The sequence below is a fragment of the Haliotis rubra genome, unplaced genomic scaffold, assembly GCF_003918875.1.
Source record: "Haliotis rubra isolate DU_JTF1 unplaced genomic scaffold, ASM391887v1 Scf304, whole genome shotgun sequence".
NCBI lineage: Eukaryota > Metazoa > Mollusca > Gastropoda > Lepetellida > Haliotidae > Haliotis > Haliotis rubra.
The window spans coordinates 1,108,876-1,130,915 of record NW_025766974.1 but is presented as its reverse complement, the minus strand read 5'-3'; the positions used below and the strand labels follow the sequence as shown (position 1 = coordinate 1,130,915).

The window sequence follows — 22,040 nt, the reverse complement described above, 5'->3', positions numbered from 1 at the left end:
TTGTTGTGTTATAACTGTTTTAGAGCTACAATCACGTTCTTAAATAGGCCACGTGTGTGTTGTGTTATAACTGTCTTAGAGCTACAATCACTTTCTGGAATAGGCCACGTGTGTGTTGTGTTATAACTGTCTTAGAGCTACGATCCATCTGGAATAGGCCATATGTGTGTTGTGTTGTAACTGTTTTAGAGCTACAATCACTTTCTGGAATATGCCACGTGTGTGTTGTGTTATAACTGTCTTAGAGCTACAATCACTTTCTGGAATAGGCCACGTGTGTGTTGTGTTATAACTGTTTTAGAGCTACAATCACTTTCTGGAATAGGCCACGTGTGTGTTGTGTTATAACTGTCTTAGAGCTACAATCACATTCTGGAAAAGGCCACGTGTGTGTTGTGTTATAACTGTCTTAGAGCTACGATCACTTTCTAGAAGAGGCCACGTGTGTGTTGTGTTATAACTGTCTTAGAGCTACAATCACTTTCTGGAATAGGCCACGTGTGTGTTGTGTTATAACTGTCTTAGAGCTACGATCACTTTCTGGAATAGGCCATATGTGTGTTGTGTTATAACTGTCTTAGAGCTACGATCACTTTCTTAAATAGGTCATATGTGTGTTGTGTTGTAACTGTCTTAGAGCTACAATCACTTTCTGGAATAGGCCACGTGTGTGTTGTGTTATAACTGTCTTAGAGCTACGATCCATCTGGAATAGGCCATATGTGTGTTGTGTTATAACTGTTTTAGAGCTACAATCACTTTCTTAAATAGGCCACGTGTGTGTTGTGTTATAACTGTCTTAGAGCTACAATCACTTTCTGGAATAGGCCACGTGTGTTTTGTGTTATAACTGTCTTAGAGCTACGATCACTTTCTGGAATAGGCCACGTGTGTGTTGTGTTGTAACTGTAATAGAGCTACGATCACTTTCTCAAATAGGCCACGTGTGTTGTGTTATAACTGTCTTAGAGCTACAATCACTTTCTGGAATAGGCCACGTGTGTGTTGTGTTATAACTGTCTTAGAGCTACGATCACTTTCTCAAATAGGCCACGTGTGTGCTGTGTTATAACTGTCATAGAGCTACGATCACTTTCTCAAACAGGCCACGTGTGTGTTGTGTTATAACTGTCTTATGCTACGATCACTTTCTAGAATAGGCCACGTGTGTGCTTTACGACTACAGAAAAGTGTTCTGTATGTGTCCTTTAGGACACAATTACCATAGCCAGTAGCCAGCGTATAGAACAAACACCTGGAGTGGATTGTTCCAACATTCTTACAGTGCTCTTTGTTTATCACTAACAGCGCTTGCATGAACGCCATCTATTAGCTTTCAAATGTCATGAATATGGCTTTACAAATCCACCAGACCACGATTGGAATTTCTCATTTCTCATATGTCTACCTCGACACCAGATCATTTCTCTTCCGTGTTTTCATTATCTGGACAGTTTAAAATGTAGAAATAGGTTCTCTGTAGTCTCAAGGGGTTACACCATACTAATGTTGATAACAACAACCACGCAGCCTGTTAATTATTCACTTGACGTTGTTACCGGTGTCGTCGTCGCGACACTTCCCGCACACCTTCGTCAGTCACGACACTTCCCGCACACCTTCGTCAGCCCTGACTGCAACATTGTACAGGCAGATATATCTGTTTTGAAAAACCGGAAATAACTGCGTTTGTTATAATTGTGTTCCAATCAATAAAACATTGGGCCGGAGTAGCCAAGTGGGTAAAGCGTCTGCTCATCACATCGAGATCTGAGTTTGCAACGGTGCTGGTTGATGAAGTGGGGAAACCACAATTCATAAACTTTCATTTTAATCATATTTGCAACTTTGTATTGTCCGTTCAAGTGGTTCTTTACAGAGAATAAGATTTGAACTGCATGTACTCTCTGTCAGGAACCAGCGGTTTCTATTGATTCCTTAGTCTGCATTTAGACATTAAATATTCAGAATAAGTGTAACTTCCTGTTTCCCGTACCACTGGGAGCGTGTGTCTGAATGTGTTACGAGAGAACGCCAGGGACAGATATGCACATCTAAATGGGAAGAATACACTAAAAAACATTTTTTCTCGTGCATGAAACAAAACGCATGTTTACAATGAGTTAATATTAAGGTTACAAAGTAATAAAAGTATACACTAAGTTTTCTCACGTTCTTGATTAATGGCATGAAAAAAATAAGTAAAAAGCGACGCAAAATCTGCATTGTAATTGATACAGTCAGGAGCAGGATAGATTCCGTACTTTATTCTTAAACCTTCATCTCGGGGAAATACCAAATTTATACATGTATAACAATGCTGACGCGGAATGTGGAAAATATGAATCAAAATTAAATTAGTTACTCGTGATATCAAACTAATCACGATCAGACTAATGACACTCTGTGTGCTGGTGGTTAGGTGTCTGACTCTAAGAGCGTAGGTTCGAAACGCGGGTTCAAGACGACTCCGATCCACGCATGCTCCAATGTGCATGCGTGCGTGCGTGCGCGCGCTTGTACTAGTCCGGTGTTATAGTACCGGCCCATTGAGATACTATACAACAATGTACCTAGGTATCCCAGTCAGACACAATGTATACTCACTAAAGTCCAACCAGTGCTTATTACATTTCGATAATACCGAGCGTTTATCTCTATCTCCTTTTAACGTCCAATGGTAAGACGAAGCCGAGGATCGAACCACTGTCTTGTCGCTCCTGGGCAGACGCTGTATCCACTTGACTAAAGAAACAGTATATCATGCAAGGTCGCTTAAGGAATTATTTAACCCGACTGATTTAAAGTGAAATAAGCACATATCGAAAGTAATATATCGTTACAAGATTGAGATCACGAAATCCGCGTCACACACACACAAGTTAGTTAATTTGTGATGATGTATTGACAGCTGTGTCGTGTTGTGTGTGACAGTTCCTTAATAGAATGGGTTTATAATTTCAGCAAAATGGCGAGCGACACACTCGGTGGGCTTATAGCAGCATCATGTATAGCAGCAATTCTGGCCATCTGTCTCCTGGCGCTCCTCATCTACTGGTTCTACGGCAGGTGAGTGTCTGTCGGGGGAATTCGGGGGTGGGGTTGTTTTATTTCTAGGGTGTGTGTGGGTGTCTGGGGGATGGGATGTTCCTTGGGGTGTGGTGTCTCCTGGGTAAGGGGTATTTCTCGACGTGGTTCTTCTGACGGGTGTTTGAAGGTGTGGGTGTTTTGTTTGTTTCGCTATTTTTGGTGTGGTGTGGTGGTAGTGATGGTAGGTGTATATCTGGATGGGTTTTATGAGGCGTTGTGTGTGTTAGTATGGTACATGGCAATACATGTCCTGTACCAAACGCCATCTGATGGAAAAGTTGTTTACGAAACACATTGCGACTAAAGTTGGCGCTGTTTCTCCTACCGTTTTGTATCTCCCTCCGTTACAGATGTTAACTTGAACACGTGATAGTTTCCTGAATAACTTTTTCCATTGATAGGTATAATAATTACAAACAGCAGATGTTGTTCGGTACAGGGTATTCATTTCCGTGAACCGCATTGGCATTATCAGACTTTTTCCCGATTTTGAGTCATTTTGCAATTCATCGTTCTCATCTGATGGAAAAAGACTGAAGTAGGGATGTACTTCTTGAAAGTAAAATATGGAGTGTGAAACTAATGCGAAAAATGTGAGTGTTTTTGTTGTTGTCGTTTTGGGGGGTTAATTAGACTATGTCTCAGTATTAACTGTAACACCGGGTTGAAGATCCAGGTTAGAATTGATCTTCAGTAACCCATGCTTGTCGTAAGAGGCGACTAACGGAATCGGTTGGTCAGGCTCGCTGACTTGGTTGACACATGGCATCGGTTCCCAATTGCGCAGATCGATGCTCATGCTGTTGATCACTGACTTTTCTGGCCCAGACTCGATTATTTACAGACCGCCGCCGTATAGCTGGAATATTGCTGAGTAAGGAGTAAAACTAAACTCACTCACTCGTTAACTGTAAACAAGAGGGCATCATCTATATCCCTTCAGGTTAATGAACAAGTGATAGCAAACGTCGTCAATACACCGTGGAATTGACGTTAAAGCATCGCTGGACATGTGATGACCAATCAAACTATATTCAAATGGCAGGACTAGCGATTATATCTACATGTATGAAGACAGAAGAGCCAGTACTCACTGACAAACTTTGTTCTCAAATCTCTCATGGTCTTCTACACAACCTGATGTCTATAAAGAACCTAGGTTAACACTTTAGTTTCACTGGACACGAGTGTGACGTCATGACATTGGGGGTTTTCAGGTATTCATCTTCGGATGATGAAAAGGAGCCGATTCAGCAGGAGTTTCCGCTCACCGCCCAGAGATATCGCCCCCGCCCCTCCTACACTACTCATGCCGTACACCCCCGGGCAAGACCGCCACTGAACTTCTTCACCGTGAGGGGTGGCCAGCCCTATCCCGCCTTCCGACCGACGATAGGATACAGTGGGGCGGTCGTCTACCTAGACGATGAAAATGGCAGAAGAAAAGTTCATGGGTCGTCCCAATCTACAATTCGGGACCGTGAGCAAGTCGGCCATGATCGACAAGGTGAGCCACACGTTTCGATATGTTCACCCAACTCAAACACCACTATGATATATATCAGATCATGACACAGATCTGACACAGCTTATAGACAGAAAAAAACTATACACCCATGTTTGATGCAGGCTGAAAACGAAGCACAAGAAATGGTTATTCGATGTCGATGTACAGCTTGTTCAGCTTGACCTGAGCTACTCTACATATGCATGACCCGGGAGGTCAAATGGCCCAAACGGCGGATCGGGTTATCTTCATTAAATAGGGGTGCAGAGAATGTTATTAATGTTGCTTTCGTGCGAAGCATGCATACATGGATTCGTTACAGAACTTGTCCCGGAAAACAACACTTCTGAAAAAAAACAATCATGTCATGTTTATACAGTCATAAGCTATCTAGTTTGGTTTGCTAACTTTACAACTTACAGACGTCAGTTACTTTCACAATCCGATTCACTCTCGCTATCACTCTCTACACCCAGTTCAATTATCACTTTTCCTATTTCATGTTCAACTGCAATATTTCTGTCCCAGTAGTCGCTTTCCAAATTTTAACATGGGCACAGCAATCAGTCCAGTCGTTTACACCAATCATCTGACAAAGGTGCACCCCTTCACAATAATAGACTCAACCAGTTGTGACACGGTCACGCAATTCATTAGTATTCGTTTGATCAGGTCAAGCTGAACAAGCTGTATTTGATACGGGTGTCATAAGCGGGTATCTTAGTTAAGTTTGCGCTGTTTCAGTCAAGTTAGATTCGTTCTTTCTATTCATCAAGACTGGTCCCAATCGGGTTTCTGAGTAAAATATGTATCCAGCAACGCACACTGGCCATAAGAACTGGCCACAATTAACATTGGGTGGTTATGTTGTAGTTGACTGTACATCATTGTATCTAGAAGGCAAGACACGGTGCTCATGATATCAATCATTGGTGTTCCCATTTACACACCGTAGTGATATAGACGGACTATTTCTGACTGCTCCGCAAAACAACATGCACATTCTCAGCCACACGCTTACATATTCAACTCTTAAAACGTGATCGTTATTGGAAGTTGTACTGTTTTATGTTCTCGTGTTCCATTCGACACTTCATTCTGAATCCTTGGTATATATCTCACCCTGTAGTGATACTGGTGTATCTGATAAGGACATTTTACCAAAACCTGCTTCCTTCTGAATCCTTGGTATATATCTCACCCTGTAGTGGTATGGGTGTATCTAATAAGGACATTTGACCAAAACCTGCTTCCTTCTGAATCCTTGGTATATATCTCACCCTGTAGTGATACTGGTGTATCTAATAAGGACATTTTACCAAAACCTGCTTCTCAAGAGTGGCTTGCAGTGTTATGTCTGGAGCCATGATTCGTTTATGTTCAATTACTTGTCAAATTCAAGCAGTCCCGCATGTGAACAATTCGAAACCGAGTATTTGATATCAAGGCTAAGATAAGGTGCTTTGATTTCATGTGGGTGAAAATACAAATGCTCCGGTTGGCCTTGTAGAAAGCAATCTTAGCGCTACGGTTATCATATGCCTTTGAATATTGGTTATACGATCACCTTAGCGCTACGGTTATCATATGCCTTTGAATATTGGGTATACGATCACCTTAGCGCTACGGTTATCATATGCTTTAAATATTGGGTATACGATCACCTTAGCGCTACCGTTATCATATGTCTTTGAATTTTTGGGTATACGATCACCTTAGCGCTACGGTTATCATATGCCTTTAAATATTGGGTATACGATCACCTTAGCGCTACCGTTATCATATGCCTTTGAATATTGGGTATACGATCACCTTAGCGCTACGGTTATCATATGCCTTTGAATATTGGGCATACGATCACCTTAGCGCTACCGTTATCATATGTCTTTGAATATTGGGTATACGATCACCTTAGCGCTACGGTTATCATATGTCTTTAAATATTGGGTATACGATCACCTTAGCGCTACGGTTATCATATGCCTTTGAATATTGGGTATACGATCACCTTAGCGCTACGGTTATCATATGCCTTTGAATATTGGGTATACGATCACCTTAGCGCTACGGTTATCATATGCCTTTGAATATTGGGTACACGATCACCTTAGCGCTGAGATCACACCTACTCCCACGGAACCGGACGACTCCTACCGTGGTATTTTGTGGCGTTGACAAGCCGTGCTGTCAGTGACGTCAGGGGCGGCTTATGTATGTCAACTGCATCATTAGTGGTTGAAGCGTTCGCTCGTCACGCCCAAGGCCCGGGTTCGATTCCCCACATGAGTACAATGTGTGAGGCCCATTTCTGGTGTCCCCGCCTTGATATTGCTGGAATATTGCTAAAAGCGGCGTAAAACCATACTCATTCACTCGCTCACTACAAAGTGACGTTCCGGTAAAGACACAAACACACGAGTCGTAACAGGACAAGTACCTTGTCCGCATCGTCGTATTGTAAGTGGTCGAATTCCAGAAGTCAAACCTGGCTTCACCTTATTCCATGTTTGTTAAAAATGCTGGGATCAATCAGCAGGATGAGACTCGTAACGCAGCGTTTATAGTCCAAGCATATAGTATGACCAGAAATTATTGAGAATTTTAGGAATATGTTTAATTGGATTTCTAGTATAAACAACCTTGACCAGCTATCAAGTGCTTGGTTTCATTCAAGAGAGACAACTCCGTTAATCCTTTTTCATTAGTTTGTGAAGAGTTACCCCCCTTTGTTTACTTGCTAGCAGACATTTTCAGTGATCCTCAGTATGGATGATTTATAGAAGAGGAAGTTGATTTTAGAGTATTATAACAAGGACATCAGATCAGCTAAAGTGATTTCAAGTAGAACAGGCACCCCTTTGTCCACTGTTTATCCCGTTTTGAAAAATATTGCAAATGGATATGGCATTGAGCACCAGGGAGGCGCAGGTAGGCCCAGAAAATTGACTGTCGGTGACAGGTTTCCAAGCGTCTTGGTATTCTTGTTTCTAAAAACAAACAAAGGAGTTTATAAAACTTAAGGCTGGATATGATTGATAGAGGAACTGTGGCTGTCTGTAAGGAGACAATTAGAACTGAACTGCATGCAATGGGTTGGCAGAAAATTCGAGGAATTCTATAACCGATCATGAAACCTGAACAAAAGAGCGAAGGTTGAACTGGTGCTTACAGCATAGAAATTTTAACTGGGACAATGTGATTTTCTCAGATGAAAGTTCTGTGTGGCTGTTTCCTAATACACTGAAATTCTGGACCAAACAAACTGAAAAACCTTTATATCAGCGCCCAAAGTACAGTCCGACATTTAACGTGTGGGGTGGCATATCTGTGTTAGGGGCAACGCCCCTCTGTGTATTTGAAGGGAATATGAACAGTGAGCGGTACACATATATTCTCGAGGGACATTTACTTCCATCTGCTCACGTATTCTATGGAAATGTTTGGATTTTCCAGTAGGACAACGACCCAAAACATCGTTCAAAGCTTTCACAGGCCTCTGGTTTCGGACCCAAAATATGACATTATTAGATTGGCCAAGCTATAGCCCTGACCTAAATCCAATAGAAAATGTTTGGGGACTTATGAAGGAAAGTGTCAATAAGAACAATCTGACAAATATTACTGAAATGAAAGAAGAGGTGGTCCGATATTGGGACAGCATGGACCGCGACTTTCTAACTTCTTTGATCAGTAGTATTTGAAGCCTGTATTGCTGCCCATGGTGACTTGACAAAATACTAACTGTTCACTTGTCTTTCAATCTGGAGTTATGTTCTACTAATGTTCACATTTAATACGTGAGTAATGAGTGATTTTTTTTTAAAAAATTACAATCTTTAAATTCTCAATACTTTCTGGTTGTACTGTATATTTAAGGAATACAATTCGCTCTACCCCTATGTATAGTGTAATAAAGTACACTTTTGCCCTGAACTATTATAACGTGCATTCGGACGCAATATCCGTCGAAAAAGGTTAGACGTAATGTTTCCACCAGTGATGTTAGTCGAGCGAAGCAACTGCAAACCAAGAAACGGGATGCTACGGAGTAGTTTACTGTAGGAGACTTTACGGGGCGATGACAACTGACATGCATTGTGACGTCGGTTACCAAAGGTACGTTTGATTACGAGGTGGTAGACGAGAATGGCTAGTAACGTCAATACAGTGTGACGTAATGCAAAAATGTGTGCTTTATCGCCCGATAAAGTACTGTCGACGCCTTTGATCTCTTAGCAAAGCATCTTAGAAAAATAACTATAACCTATATCTGGAGCAATCAAACAGTGGTATTGTGATCGTGTGCTTCCAAGCGCAATAGCACTGTAATCAGCAGGTTTATTGCCCTGAGGAAATATTCACCTACTTCAAGGTTTTGTGAATCATTGCCATATTTGTTTTTAACTTTCCTGCAACATTGTAACTATGACACTAAGTTATATATATTATATATTTCAGCGAATGGAGCGCCTGGAGGTCTTTTTGTCAGGTAAGGATCTGTTACGATATCTTCCCACACACGTGGTGACCGGGTATTTCAGAGTTACCTCCCCTGTATGTGATCGGCGTGCCGGTTTAAAAACTTAATACCTTTTCTCTGCAAAAGCTACGCCCGCGTTAGACAGTAAGTTACATTGGTGAAAAAATGCAGATGTAAACATGCAATTGTTGGAAACATTATTAAAGCTGTTTGTCAAATATTTTGGAAACTGGGTGTTTTCTTACGCACGTCTGTTAAACTCATTCTGGCGATCAGTGCGAGTACGTTTGTGTTTGGAACTAGCCAGTGCATTTGCGACTCTTTCGTAAAAACCCAGTCAATATGATTATCGTGAAATTTAACCATAAAGGTTAATATGATCTTCTCTTTTTCCTTCCAGGGAAATTGAAAGTGCTGAGGAGAGGGTAAGTTTAAGTGTTCTGACAAGCTGTTTCCATCATTTATACACTTAATTGTAGGAAGCGATATTGTATTGGGGAGACTGTAGAACCGTTTGTTTGGAAACAATGTAATAGTCCGCAGTGAGAAATGAGGCTGGTTCACGTATAACAATCTTTTGGTATTCCGTTGTATATGCCTTTTTAAATGTGTATCATAAGAATCTGAATAATTGTTGTTACCATATTTCTTCTTTTCAGGTAGGCATTGTATCCTCGGATAACGAACGTCCAAATGGAAGAGTGTATGAATCCAACAGAGGGCGCACTAAAACACGCGACAGACACAGGGCTAAATCTCGAGATAAAAAGTCAAGATCGAGATCTAAGTCACGTGACAGAATTGAAAATCTTAGAAAATCAAAGTCTGATGATAGACGCAGCTCTCGGCGCAGCCATGAATCTGCGACAATCAAGGCGAAGGAAGGCGATATCATCTTGGCCCCGGCGAACAGCCATCAGAATCTCTCAGTTTCGAGGACGGTGTCCGCGCCCATTACAACCGGCCTTGACCTTCACGTATCAAGGATATCTCACATCAAGGACCCCGACCCTGCACCAGAACCCCCTAGATTGTCGAACGGTTTGACAACACATTACACCTCTGACCCACAGCCAGAACCATTACGACTCTCGAACGGATCGGCAGTACATCACATTCCTGACCCGGAACCAATTTCTGACCCTGCACCTCGTCGTGACCCTTCACCTCAGCCAATGAGCTACTCCTTTTATAAACAGGAAGAACGGGAAGAGCCGACGGTGTTCGGTAGCAGCAATGCATCTTCGGCATTCAAGGAGACGACACCGCGAGCTGATTATCTTTTTGATTCGACATCTGACTTTCAGCATCCAGTTGTGACTCCTCGTGAGGACTATAACGGTCCCTATGATCATGAGGAGCAAGTTGTCACTTCCGCCTTTAGCTTCATGAACGTTGAGAAAGATGCTTTAAGATCAGAGCCAACTGATATCTACCCAGCCCGACAACCCCGACGCCCTCCGACCCCGCCATATGACGGCGAACCTGTCATTGATCCGGAACCGGAAGCCGGCGAAACTGAGTACTCCTACACACGGAGAATACCGACGCCACCCGACATGAACCGATCATCTTCGCCGGAAGAAGATCCGACATACAACCGGTTAAAATTCCGCCCGCCAACTCCCCCACCTGGGATGATACGGCATGTGAATGAGGACGTTGTAGACGAGGTACCTGAGACGTCACAGAGAGGTTCCATGAGGCAGAAGATCATTGGTACCAATGACTCTCCAATGAAGAACGCTCTAATTGAAGAATTGATGAAGCGACGGCAACAAAGTGGGGATGGCGGCCCCTCCCCTCCACCCCCTACTTCGACATTACCGGATGATTTTTCCCGGACGATGCCTCTGTTGACAGCTCAGGACGTCGTGCTGTACAGTTCACCATGTCACCACCAGAGATTATTCCACGAGGCCAAGAGAGCCCCCAATCCCCGCCGTTTAATAGCGCGAATTCGCCTTTTGATTCAGTGCCAGCCCCACCTCCACCTCCACCACCCCACCCCCCGCCACCCCCGCCACCATCAACCAAGCTTTGATGTCGAGGCGTGGCTGGATACCACTTCAGATAGTGATACGCAGCACCCACGGGTTCTGCTGCATCGTACCCGTTTTAGCCAAAACAATCAAAAGTATTTGTGTACAGTGTTAAGTGAAGGGCGTGACTGTACTACGGATAAAGTGCCTTGTAATATGCCTTCGTTTTATGTCCGGACATATCAATATGCTGACATCTGACGGTGGAACAGGATATGATCATAGATGTCAGGTGCCATAAACTATGATATGGATATTTGACATTAGAGAATATCACGTGACACACTCTTCACATTGATCACACTTTCCACCTTATGCCAACATCACGTACGCCAGACAACGTACGCCAGTCAAGGTCACCGAACGGACCAAGGTAACGTTGGGCCATACTCCTTGGCTTGTGTTAAGGTGTTTTGAGGACAGCACCACGTGACTACAACGTTCTACTTAGCGTACAGAGAATATACACCACAACGGCACCGTTCTACGTATATAGAATATATTTACATATCAAATGTCTGTACTGGGATGGACTGTAAAATCACTTTCACGAAACTGAAATGAATTCAAACACCCATTTTATAAACTTTATACACAATATGCATTAATTAAACATGCCCCCAATCGCGATGAACAAGAGGTTGTTTGGTGATTTAACATAACGACGGAAATTTAATCCATAAAGAAAGTGACTAAAATACTTGTCATTCTAATGTATGAACAGCGTGTGCGGGGAATTGTCTATTAAAAGAATGAATACCAGTTTACGTGTTAGTAGTTCTCCGTGCGTATATTTACGGTCAGTGTCATCTATACTATTAGAAAGGTGAAGGACCATGCGATTCTTTCAATATGAAAGAATTTGCTGGTTCTTAACTTGTTTTGAGTAGTATACATGCAGGTGTCCTCGGAATACCTCGAATACCCCCTATGCCAGCATTGGAAAGATTATTATTCAATGGAAACTATACTGACAATATCATAAATAATAATATCACTAATCAAATAATATCAGTTTGTTATTAATACGACGAAATTAACGCGATGCAAATAATCATTTCATTGTATGCGACACATCCATACTGTTAAACAGGCCGTACACAATGTCTTCATGTTTGTTTTATTTTGTTTGTTTTTTACATAAACTGTTTTCCCTTAACCATGTAGTTTGCTCAAAAAAAGAACATACTCCTTGGACAGGTTGCTAGAGGAAATGAGCGAATGGTAAGTATTGTCTCAAGAATTAATAGGTGTACACACGTCCTTCGTCCCAAGTGGTTTAATAATGTGCTGTCGAAACACATGTGGATTTCGATTTCAATTAGAAACGGTATAAGGCGCCGATATTCGCTGATGTTCCCCTTCTCTGTCAGAGCCGTTAGGCCTGGGTTCGAATCCTAGATTCACCCCATTGTGATTCTTGTGGGTCATCATCGGTTTCGTTGAAGTGCTAAACGTATTCCTTCACTCTATATACAACTGAGATATACTACTCCACTTTTCATTGGGTATTATTATATCTCCACGATGAACAAAACTGATTTTTCATAATATTCCAAGTGTATAATTAACTCGACTTGTTTGATTTTCCCTTTGAAACGTTGGGTAGTATATGATTCAAAATAAAGATATCCTCTAGAGTGCCACATGACATGTTTTCGTTGTTCCATAGGTAATCTGGTAGGTCTACTTTAATCAGGGTAAGTAGATGCCTTTGAAAACAAGTCTGTTAAAATGGGGGAATATTTCATTTTGTCAACAGTGTCACAACCACCTGAACTTACGTTATATTAACATAGTTCAATCATTTCTAAAAGTCATCTTATTACATTATACTAGGAAACTTCTTGGAGTGGCATGTTAGAAGTTGGGAAGTACAATATAGAACAAACTTTATGGATAACAACTTCTTTTTATTCGTGAGTGCGACGTTTCGATACAGATTCTTGTAACGTTGTCAAACATAATCGAACATGAAGAAGGGGGAAGCCCCAATCATCAAATAGAGTGGTCTGACATCACCATTCTCTCTAACAAGTAAACAGACTTCACTAAACGCAAGCTCACCGAAGCCATCCACATCAAACGCCAAAAGCCCACCATCAACCGAGACCAAGGATACTTCATTCCATCCGCTTATGATGCACTCATCCACCAAGCCCAATCTACTGTATTTGTACATCATTGGCTTCCACGCCTGTCCTTTGTCTACTCTCTGGCTTCATCAGCTTTCTGCCTAGCCAATTATGTTAATAATGTTGTTTTCTTTGTTACATGGTTACATTCAGTATATATATACTTCTCCCTTCTTCATGTTCCATTATGCTTGACAACGGTACAAGAATCTGTATCGAAACGTCGCACTCACGAATAAAAAGAAGTTGTTATCCATAAAGTTTGTTCTATATTGTACTAGGAAACTGTCGAAAAATGCAATCATTTAGCATCGGTGGCAATAAATTGTTGTTAGCTGTTAAAAACGGCAATGTTGTTTACTTTGTGTAATGTATAGAATTTGTATAATGTATAGAAAGATATAGAATTGTATGATATCATATTGTAATATAACAAATTATATATATGGAGATATGGCTGTTGTCAGATTATGTGATATATAATTTTATACAAATAAATGCATAAAAACAGGTTATATTTTGTCGTTGTGTTCTGTTAAAAATACCAACGGTACAGTATTGATAGACACAACAACATATTGTCAATAAGATCATGGAGAAAGTAATCACTGAATGAACTCCATTTTGACGTTTTAGAGCTGTTCTCGGGACACAACAAACATTTAAAGATAGGTTGGATCTTCTCACGTAAATACTTGACTTAATCCGGTATAAGGTGCAGGTTACTGAAAAAGGCGAATAATGGCGAATGAACTCGAAAGTTCGGATCTATCTATCTCTAACTCACTGACCCGCTCTCTCGATATGACCTGTTAAAAGTTGACGCAACACTACAAGGCGCTATAGTTGAAGTGTGGAATCACAAGTTTATGTCTGTTACACTATTCTTCGAAATTCATCACTGGTTCAGACTGGTTCATTCCCCGAGAAGCCCCGTAGCAGTTTAAGAAGTCAACTACTTTAGTACAAGAACAGGATTGTCATATTTTCCAGTCACATATATCATGAATGACAAAACGTGCATATTCGTCATTAACCTAAATACCCAGGCCGCGTGGATGTGACACACGACTGTCTGCTGATAACATTGCAGGGGCGGCTACAGCTTTGTGAGAAAGGAGAAAGGGTGCACACTATTGAGAAAGGTGGGGTGCACACTTCATCTTCACGATAGTTTCAATGGTCATTTTATAAAATTTCAGGACAAGAAGGGGGTGCGCACCCCCTCCGCGCACACACACACACACACACACACACACACACGCACTGGATCCGCCTATGCATTTAAATAAAACATGGTATCACATTTTGTATAAAATGAAGCATCCCTGTAACGTTATATGCTTTCATAAAACGCAGGACGCTTTATCAAACAACATAATGTACAGTTAACCTGCTGTATGGTACATCTTGGAGACAACTTATTTAGCGTAGTGCGCGCCTGACGAGTCAGCTAGGATGGTATTCATACAGTTGTATTCTTGGTATCTCATCACTCGAAGTCTGTCCATTCCGCTTTATCCACTATTTGAGTTATCTCACGCCGCGTCCACGCCCGATATCGTGCAGGTGGTAGACGTTTACCACTTCAGTCAAGCCAACAAGCCGGGTGCCAACAAGCCGGGTGCCAACAAGCCGGGTGCCAACAAGCCGGGTACATAGTGACACGTTAATCATCGTACCAGACAACGGAACCATGGATCGTAGATGCACGTCTAAGGGAGGCAACTCTGAACAGCGAATTCTCGCCCATCGGCATTCGTCACCACTCGCCCCTTTGCGTAACCTCCCGGAATAACACGAGTTGGTCACGAATGAGTGAGTGAGTGGGGTTTTACGCAGCTTTTAGCAATATTCCAGCAATATCACGGCGGGGGACACATAATGATGTAATGTGATGTAATGTAATGTAATATGTAAGTTATCAAGCCGGCTATAAATTACGTATACTCGAACACGAGATAAGGTAACGAAAGAATACAGAGTATAGATTATTTTGATTGGCGATAAAATCATGTTTGAAGATACTGGCTAATAAAGGATGGGGCAGCTCTCACCTTGAGATAAGGACACGTCGTGCGTCCAACGCCTGGGAATATCTTCAACACTTGCCTTTTTTTTATCTTCCAGGGTTCTATGGACGGCGAGATTTGCCGTGTATACATTTAAATAAATCCCGGCAACTATTACATAAATGTTAACCACTATGAAGATCACTGTCAAGGCAAAGATCAAAGAGAATTAGCAACGCTTAAAACGTAATGCCCGGTCTTGACAGAGAGTAGCCCACAGAAACGTTCACCGTTGTATTGTCTTATCACGAGCATTCAGCTTTATCCAGTGACATACTATTAATGTTATACCTGGCTACTATAAACCCATGTAAGCGTGTAGTCTTGATGGATGCACGTTCATAGTTTTTTTGCAGAATATTTAAATGGTTTCTGTCTTAAGTCGTTTTTAATATTCTTTGGTATTATATCAGAAGGAACTTAACTTGCACTTATTGCGCTAGTTCAGGATCGATGCTGATGCTACCCGTTAAACCTGTCACTCAGTAAGATCCAACAGGCGATGTAGTGAGGGAGATCCAGAGAAGCGCCTGTAAAATATACTCATGGAAACGAATAAAGGAACACACGGAAGTGCAAGTTTTCCTATTCTCTTTTCCGGGTTTCTTGTCATTCTTGAAAATCTGGAAATACATAAAGGAACACTTGTACTTTTATCTTTTCCCATATTCGTCTCCATGAGTATGACCATGGTCAAGGATTGCCAGTGAACATGCACAGACAATCGAAGAGTTACCTATCGTAGTTTCAAGTATAATTTGCAAAATACGTTATGATTTTTAAATACTATTAAAAGCAGTTTATTGATATTTGGGAATATTTCTTATGTTTAGAGGAGTGATAAGTGAATATCATATCATTCAGGAAGAAATCACCAAAACATTCCTGTCTGTATTCCACAAAGTTGTGATGCATCCCTTTACAATGTCACAACAGTGTCACTGAATTATGCTAATTACAGTGCAACCAGAAATGATTGAGAATTTAAAGATTGTAATTTTTATTTTTTTTCACTCATTACTCACGTATTAAATGTGAATATTAGCAGAACATAACTCCAGATTCAAAGACAGGTGAACAGTTAGTATTTTGTCAAGTCACCATGGGCAGCAATGCGGCGGGGCATACTACTGATCAAAGAAGTTAGAAAGTCGTGGTCCATGCTGTCCCAATATCGGACCACCTCTTCTTTCATTTATGGCAATATTTGTCAGATTGTTCTTATTGACACTTTCCTTCATAAGTCCCCAAACATTTTCTACTGGATTTAGGTCAGGGCCAATATAATAATGTCATATTTTGCGTCCCAAACCAGGCCTGTGAATGCTTTGAACGATGTTTTGGGTCGTTGTCCTGCTGGAAAATCAAAACATTTCCTTAGAATACGTGAGCAGATGGAAGGAAATGTCCCTCGAGACTATCCTTGTACCGCTCACTGTTCATATTCCCTTCAAATACACAGAGGGGCGTTGCCCCTAACACAGATATGCTACCCCACACGTTAAATGTCGGACTGTACTTTGGGCGCTGATACAAAGGTTTTTCAGTTTGTTTGGTCCAGAATTTCAGTGTATTAGGAAACAGCCACACAGAACTTTCATCTGAGAAAATCACATTGTCCCAGTAAGATTTCTATGCTGTAAGCACCAGTTCAACCTTCGCTCCTTTTGTTCAGGTTTCATGATCGGTGATGGAATTTCTCGAATTTTCTGCCAACCCATTGCATGCAGTTCAGTTCTAATTGTCTCCTTACAGACAGCACAGTTCCTCTATCAATCATATCCAGCCTTAAGTTTTCTAAACTCCTTCGTTTGTTTTTAGAAACAAGAATACCAAGCCGCCTCATGTCACCGACAGTCAATTTTCTGGGCCTACCTGCGCCTCCCTGGTGCTCAATGCCATATCCATTTGCAATATTTTTCAAAACACGATAAACAGTGGACAAAGGGATGCCTGTTCTACTTGAAATCACTTTAGCTGATCTGATGTCCTTGTTATAATACTCTAAAATCAACTTCCACTTCTCTAAATCATCCATACTGAGGATCACTGAAAATGTAGTCTGCTAGCAAGTAAACAAAGGGTATAACTCTTCACAAACTAATGAAAAAGGATTAACGGAGTTGTCTCTCTTGAATTGAAACCAAGCACTTGATAGCTGGTCAAGGTTGTTTATACTAGAAATCCAATTAAACATATTCCTAAAATTCTCAATAATTTCTGGTCATACTATGTATTCAGCGCTGTCTCACTGAAGACACTTGAAAACGTATTAAGCTGTTTAGGGATTTATCTCGAATTAAATATGTAGTATCTCAAGCGTGGTTTGAATTATACCAACAGATGTCAGTAAAACTTAGAAAAAATTAGTATAGTTATATTTTTGTCTCACCACGTGGCTATAAATATCGGTGTTAGAGCTCATTGACGTGAACAATCGCACTACAATGCCTTCATAACTCTGTTCTAGGTTTATGTGATCTTTGAAGTTGCCGAACAAGAGGACAGGTACGGATTACATTGCCATGAATAGGACAATAAAAGTAAGGCTGGTTACTTGACATTTTGCTCCAAATAGTGAACGCAATCCACGAGAGCTGCAGTGACCCTTTTGTTCTGTCATAACCTGTAGGAGCGGTGGGGTAGCCTAGTGGTTGAAGCGTTCGCTCCTCACGCTGAAGAGGTTCGATTCCACACATGCGTACAATGTGTGAAGCTTATTTCTGGTGTCCCCAACAATGATATTGCTGGAATATTGCTAAAAGCGGCGTAAGACTAAATTCACTCACTCACTCATAATCTGTAAGATACATGTTGCTGGTTTCTGTAGTCCTTGGCATGGAAATACAGTTGTGCTTATTCTTGTTTCTAGCATACTGTGTCATTTTGATAACACATTGCAGTGTCAGTAGGTTGACAGTGTGCGTGCGTGCTTGCGCGCGTGTGTAGCATGTGCCATGGGGTCAGGATTATGTTTAGTACACTCGTTAGGACGTGCTTACAAATGATTCACATTCATGAACACAAACAGTCACACATTGCAACCATTCCTTCCTCATCTGTCTCGACAACCAAGACGAAGTAGCTTATTCTGCCTGTAATGTCCAAAAGGGTCTGTGTACCGTGTATTATCCATTTCAACTCATAGTCGACAGTAACAATATATTCAGGTATTATAAATTAAAACTCCCCCACTCGCCCTCCCAACCTACGTGAACCATTATACTTTAAGCGGCATTAACACTGCTCATATACGTTTTCAGGAAAATACCAGTTGCCTAATTCATACACTGTATATTCCAGCAAAGACGATTACTTCTACGTGACTGTACTGAATACACCGTTTAGTTGTCAGATTTCCATAGATAACACGATAACGCGCTGTCTGAAACCAAGGAAGCGTCTCTATAATCACGACAAGGGCGCCACGCTATGTACATTGCTGCAGTTGTTCGCCCGTACAAACCCCTGCACATTCTAAATCGCGAGCTATATTTGACAGTGTCAAAAACTGGACACATGTGGTAACTATTTTTTCTTATTAATTTAGCTTTGTGATTTTCCTTAACATATAATAACGGTTTGAGGGTCATAAATATATGACAGATGACATGAAGTTTCAACTTTGTGATCATTAAATGTCACACTGTCTCCAAGATGGCTGCCACATCTATGTAATGGAGCACATAGACTGACTGACTGAGTTTGGTTTTACGCCGCTTTTAGCAATATTCCAGCAACATCACGGCGGGGGGACACCAGAAATGGGCTTCACACATTGTACCCATGTGGGGATTCGAACCCGGGTCTTCGGCGTGGGAGCACATAGAGGGCACATAGAGCACATCACACCATAACCAGTATACACCAGTAATACCTAACATGATCCTAAATCTGGAATAATGGCGGACTGATACATTTCGACTGTCATATTCTCCAGCCATCCTTCCTGTAACGCCACATCTGTGTAACAATGCAACACATATAACAGTAATACACATGTACATGAATTGTCTCAACACAAGTGGACTCTTCAAGGCCGAATGTACATGACATGCGCGTGTCCAGGCGGAACCGGAAATATAAGACCTTCGTCCCTGCAGTTGACAGGTGGGCCTTTTCATATTCAGATTGAGCGTTGTCTGTGACAGTTGTCGTCGTTGTGCTGTCGCTGTACATACCGACGTCGCCCTGGCGGCATTTATACACCATCCGAATCCTCATTATCTGCAAACTGAAATCAGATTAATTTCACCTATACCAGGTACACATATATCCATATTGGTATTGTATAAATTGAGCTCAGCGTTATTGGTATCATAAATTGATATTATATTATTTTCATTTAGATTGGAATCTGCGAGATTATACTATGTATAATGTAAATTTATGTCATGCATATTGTATCTATTTGAATCAATCAAGTTATTAAATTCCATCACGTGTTCATATATATGTAGTAAATAATTAAAGTTGAGCGAGGCGGTGTTTGTTATAACCAAACAAACTTTCAGCTAAACAAGGAGGTTAAAGATTTATCGCCCGGCTTAAAGTCACGATTTGCTAGACAATGCCAGACTTTTTACTTGTTACTATAGAATATGTTACTGATAGAACATAATAAAATCGCATACTTCGAGGTTTGTTGATTCAAGGGAGGATGCTTGGGGCAAAACAAGGAGTCAGTCAGTGCGACAGTGAGATGGGTTCACGCACAATCTTAAACCCATTCCAATTATGCTGCAGTGTGTCAGACTGATGTTAGAGGGACGTCAGAGGTAATGGAGGTCTCACACGTAGGTGAAACCCGCACGCAACGGAATGGTGCCGACAAACCTGGACGCTGAACCGGAGCAAACTGGATTCGAAACCACGATCATACTAGTTCCCTAGAGATGCAATAGCGACACGAGGGTAACGAGCTACTTTGCCGAACTGGACGAAAGAATCCTAATTGCATGTGTGCATATATACTTGGTATTTAACAAAGTTACCTTCTGTTTTATTGAATACCTCAAATCAGATAGACTGGCAGTCATAGTTAAATCAATTCGGCGGAGGCAATACCACGACCTTCTGGTGTTGTGTAAGATAGCAGTTCACTCGCTTGTCTATTACCGAGCCAACAAATGACTGCAGTGCTTTAATTAGATTGAAACTCAATACACAGAAACTGTAATATCAATTCGATAACAGTGTGACAGGTATATCTGGTACATGTTGGGCTGCACGGTAGAGATACAAACACACACAAAAAAACACATATAAATAATGTGTTTGCGCGTGTGTGTGCGTGTGTGCGTGCGTGTGTGTGCCGAATGTATTTCTTATATACCTGCATGGCACCTATTCTGTAATTTTACCACACATGTTAAAAATATGGAACCCTCGGAATCCATGTGCACGAGAGTTTGTACTATATGGCATCCATGTCACTTTGGTTTTGAATCGAGCTCAGTGCTGCCCATAGCTGTTTTCCAATGGGATTGTCCATGGACGAATAGTTTACTCGTTCACTGTATACGAACTACGAACGTGACAAGTAAAACATCTGGCTTAATTAGGTATATAACGAGCTGTGTGTGTGGTTAATATTAGAACGAAATATGAATATATGAATAAATTAACATCGCCAAACCGTTCCCGTGGTGTATATTAATGCATTAGTTATTTATCCTAGTACATATAATCATATACATGCATGAAGGAAGTGGAATTATCAGCGTATTTCAAACCCTCCATATTGTCACGGCTCAACAGGGACTGTGTATATGACAATAACATCTTCTGTCTGTCATAAATTCTTGAGGAATGGACTTCGTGAACCTGGAAAGGGCTGTGTGGGTGTGTGCGCGCGCGGGTGCGTGTGTGTATGTATGTCATGTCGTGCTTATTCTGACGAAGTAACTGATCGTTGTACTGCGAATACAGTCTTACATATAATGTATTGTGGATATATCAGTAGTGGGTGTCTATGAGTACAACGGGCCACGGTTTACTGCCTGTCACTTCTTGGATACCGCGAGGAGGCGAATGAAGACAGTCGTCCTGGTTACGAAACCTACAGCCCTATAGCCGTACAGCCCTACAACCCATGACTCTGCGCCAGTCCTTTGTACAGTTGCCTCCCTTTGTTATGCCAGGTTCCACTGGCGAGTTTGAATCCCAGATACGTCCTGATTTACATTGCTTTGTCAGCATGGGATTTACCAAGTCACAAGACCGTATTTACAACAATGAGCTGTTAAACCATTTACGAAAAATGTCACATTTTCAAAAAACTATTCGTCTGATTTCATCGAACTGATTCGTGATGCGAAATAACGTTTCTATTGAAGAGAAAAGGAATTATCGCAGTACCTTGTCAGCTAGATTTAATGTTCACTGTGCGAGTCGCAAAGAGTAATAAATATTGAGACCTGCAATTGGTTGTTTATTTTCATTTTTCATACTTACCGGGAGCGGTGAGGTAGCCTTGTGGTTAAAGCGCTGAAGACCGGGGTTCGATTCCCCACATGGGTACAATGTGTGCAGTACATTTCTGGTGTCCCCGCCGTGATATTGTTGCAATATTGCTAAGAGCGTCGAAAAGCCACACTCACTCACTCACTCTTACCTACTTACTGATGCCTAGTAAACGTAATGAAGATAATCGCGTGTGAAATGGACCCGACACGTCCGTCAACGACCAGGAACATCCTTTAGCTAGAACGT

The 22,040-nt window shown here is 41.4% G+C and overlaps 1 protein-coding gene across 2 annotated transcripts in view; it reads left to right on the top strand.

The window, feature by feature from the left end:
* LOC124282832 (proteoglycan 4-like) overlaps positions 1-12,833 on the top strand; it is a 43,477-nt gene extending 30,644 nt beyond the window's left edge. For both annotated transcript variants that reach the window (XM_046718867.1, XM_046718866.1), the window contains 5 exons: positions 2,965-3,069; positions 4,308-4,597; positions 9,056-9,086; positions 9,478-9,502; positions 9,737-12,833. In XM_046718867.1, the coding sequence (XP_046574823.1) occupies positions 2,969-3,069; positions 4,308-4,597; positions 9,056-9,086; positions 9,478-9,502; positions 9,737-11,320 (2,031 nt within the window). In that variant the 5' untranslated portion in view covers positions 2,965-2,968 and the 3' untranslated portion in view covers positions 11,321-12,833. The remainder of the gene's footprint in view (positions 1-2,964; positions 3,070-4,307; positions 4,598-9,055; positions 9,087-9,477; positions 9,503-9,736) is intronic.
* Positions 12,834-22,040: the final 9,207 nt, after the last annotated feature.